This window comes from Camelina sativa, chromosome 11, assembly GCF_030686135.1.
Source record: "Camelina sativa cultivar CO46 ecotype springtype chromosome 11, ASM3068613v1".
NCBI lineage: Eukaryota > Viridiplantae > Streptophyta > Magnoliopsida > Brassicales > Brassicaceae > Camelina > Camelina sativa.
In genome coordinates, this window is record NC_141890.1 from 13,168,755 (window position 1) to 13,171,471 (window position 2,717).

The following is a 2,717-nucleotide window of genomic DNA, read 5'->3' on the forward strand; positions in this document are numbered from 1 at the left end:
GCGTATATGTCACGCACTTGCTATTGGAGAAGAAGAAGAAGAATGGAGTTTATTGTCGAGTCCAAAACACACAAAACGACGTACAACTCAACGAGAACAAAAAATTTGAATTGAAGTCGATACCAAAACGAAATATTTTATCAATATCTTATTTGTAAGAGTTTAGGTTAGACAAGTGACTGCAATTAGATACATATATCTATATATACACAAACATTTTTTCTTCTTCTTTAATGCTTTTATTTTAGTCTCACCTTCTCCTTCTACTTTTTATCATTTCCCTTTCTCTTCCCATTCTCGTCTTCCTAATAACTTCTTCTCAATCCTCTCTCATATCTTTTTTTTTTTCTTAGTTTAAATCTCAATATTATAAAAATAAAAAAACATATACAAAATCTACAGAGAAGAAGAGAAGCTTTATTTTAATCTTGTTGTGGATTTGTGTGTGTGTGTGTGTTTTATATAATTTTTTCTTATTTTTTTCAAATTAAAATCTCTTTTCTTTGCTTTTGATGTGGGCATGGCTGGTCTTGATCTAGGCACAGCTTTTCGTTACGTTAATCACCAGCTCCATCGTCCCGATCTCCACCTTCACCACAATTCCTCCTCCGATGACGTCACTCCCGGAGCCGGACTCGGTCATTTCACTGTCGACGACGAAGACAACAACAACCATCAAGGTCTTGACTTAGCCTCCGGTGGAGGATCAGGAAGCTCTGGAGGAGGTGGTCACGGGGGAGGAGGAGACGTCGTTGGCCGTCGTCCACGTGGCAGACCACCGGGATCGAAGAACAAACCGAAGCCTCCGGTGATAATCACGCGCGAGAGCGCAAACACTCTTAGAGCTCACATTCTTGAAGTAACAAACGGCTGCGACGTTTTCGACTGCGTTGCCACTTACGCTCGTCGGAGGCAGCGAGGGATCTGCGTTCTGAGTGGTAGCGGAACCGTAACGAACGTCAGCATACGTCAGCCATCTTCGGCTGGAGCGGTTGTGACGCTACAAGGAACGTTCGAGATTCTTTCTCTCTCCGGCTCGTTTCTTCCTCCTCCTGCTCCTCCCGGAGCAACGAGTTTGACAATATTCTTGGCTGGAGGACAAGGTCAAGTGGTTGGAGGAAGCGTTGTGGGTGAGCTTACGGCAGCTGGACCGGTGATTGTAATCGCAGCTTCGTTTACTAATGTTGCTTATGAGAGACTTCCTTTAGAAGAAGAGGAGCAGCAGCAGCAACAACAACTTGGAGGAGGATCTAACGGCGGAGGTAATTTGTTTCCGGAGGTTTCTGCCGGAGGAGGAGGAGGACTTCCGTTCTTTAATTTACCGATGAATATGCAACCAAATGTTCAACTTCCGGTAGAAGGTTGGCCGGGGAATTCCGGTGGAAGAGGTCCTTTCTGATGTGTATATATTGATAATCTTTAAATATATACCGGCGGAGGAGCTTTTCCGGCGAAGAATTTGCGAGAGTGAAGAAAGGTTAGAAAGCTTTTAATGGACTAATGAATTTCAAATTATCATCGTGATTTCGGACATTGTTCTTGTTCATCCTGTTAAGCTTAGGTTTTTTTATTTTTCTTTTCTTTTCTTTTTTTTTTGCGTTTTGTAGAATTTTATGTTTTAAGCCTTTTTATTTTCTGTGAAACTCTATTTGTGTTCGTCTGCGATGAAAAAAATATCCTCAAGTCTTTCTTCCTATCTAGTCACTTCGGGTATCACAAATTTGATATCGACTTTTAAGAGCTAAGCCAATTAGAGTTTGATTAGAGGTTTTATTCCTCATGAATCAAAAATTTCTATAATATTGGTGCTATGTTGATATGTATAAACATATGAATGGGTTTAATCCAGGTCTTTTGTGTTTTGTTCAGTGCAATGATTAAGTGCAAAACATATTTTTTTGGGGATTTGGTGATAGAATTTATGACTTAAATATATGTTTTCTAATATTTTTATGAAATAGAACAATGTGATCAACTATTAGAACAAATAATATTGCTTAATGGATGTTCTTCATATCTGCTGCTATATATATACTTGACTTATATTTACATAGATATAGGTATAAGTGTTGTATGTGTGTGGCATGGTAATAAACATATATATACATATCATGTGTGTGTGTGTCTCTGTTTGGGTGTCAACTCAACATTGGTTTTCAAATTCTTGAAGCCCTAACATATCTATATGACCAGTTCTGTTTTGGTTTTGATCTCGACGAACAAAACAATTCGTTTGTCATTGAGTTTTATATTTCTCCGATTTTGTTTGTGTCCTGACATGCATGTTTTAGGTTTTGTTATACTTATGTTTCTCCGATGTGTTGTGTATATATTTTAGTTCTTGGATGCAGTATGAAAAGTTACTATTATATGATTTAGATATCTTTCATTATATATTTTCGTAATAATATATATACCACTAATGTGTGTTTCCAACTAGTGTGGATGAAGTTAAGTTTTGAATTTGTACGGGTAATGATTGTGTTTTCACTTCTCGTTAAGTTAAAATCTTCATATAAGATTCCAATGTTTATGATAATTTAACTAAATTGTTAATGATTTTATGGGAATCTCGTATTGGAAGCATACTTATTAAGTTATTATACTGGTGTGGTGTGGTGCTTATCTGTAAGAGAATTTTCTTTTGATTAATCAATTGAGCTTTTTATTTAGAAATTATATTCTCTGAATAAAGTTCCTTAGTTATGCGACTTTCC

General features: G+C 37.1%; 1 protein-coding gene across 1 annotated transcript; it reads left to right on the forward strand.

Annotated features, from left to right (window-relative positions):
• The first annotated feature begins 238 nt into the window (after nucleotides 1-238).
• Nucleotides 239-1,696, forward strand: LOC104723301 (AT-hook motif nuclear-localized protein 23). Its single transcript, XM_010441636.2, has one exon. The coding sequence runs from the start codon at nucleotides 521-523 to the stop codon at nucleotides 1,397-1,399; it is 879 nt and encodes a 292-aa protein (XP_010439938.2). The 5' UTR covers nucleotides 239-520; the 3' UTR covers nucleotides 1,400-1,696.
• Nucleotides 1,697-2,717: the final 1,021 nt, after the last annotated feature.

Excerpts from the sequence above, each read along its gene's own strand:
- LOC104723301 (XM_010441636.2), top strand. The coding sequence starts at position 521 with ATGGCTGGTCTTGATCTAGGCACAGCTTTTCGTTACGTTAATCACCAG.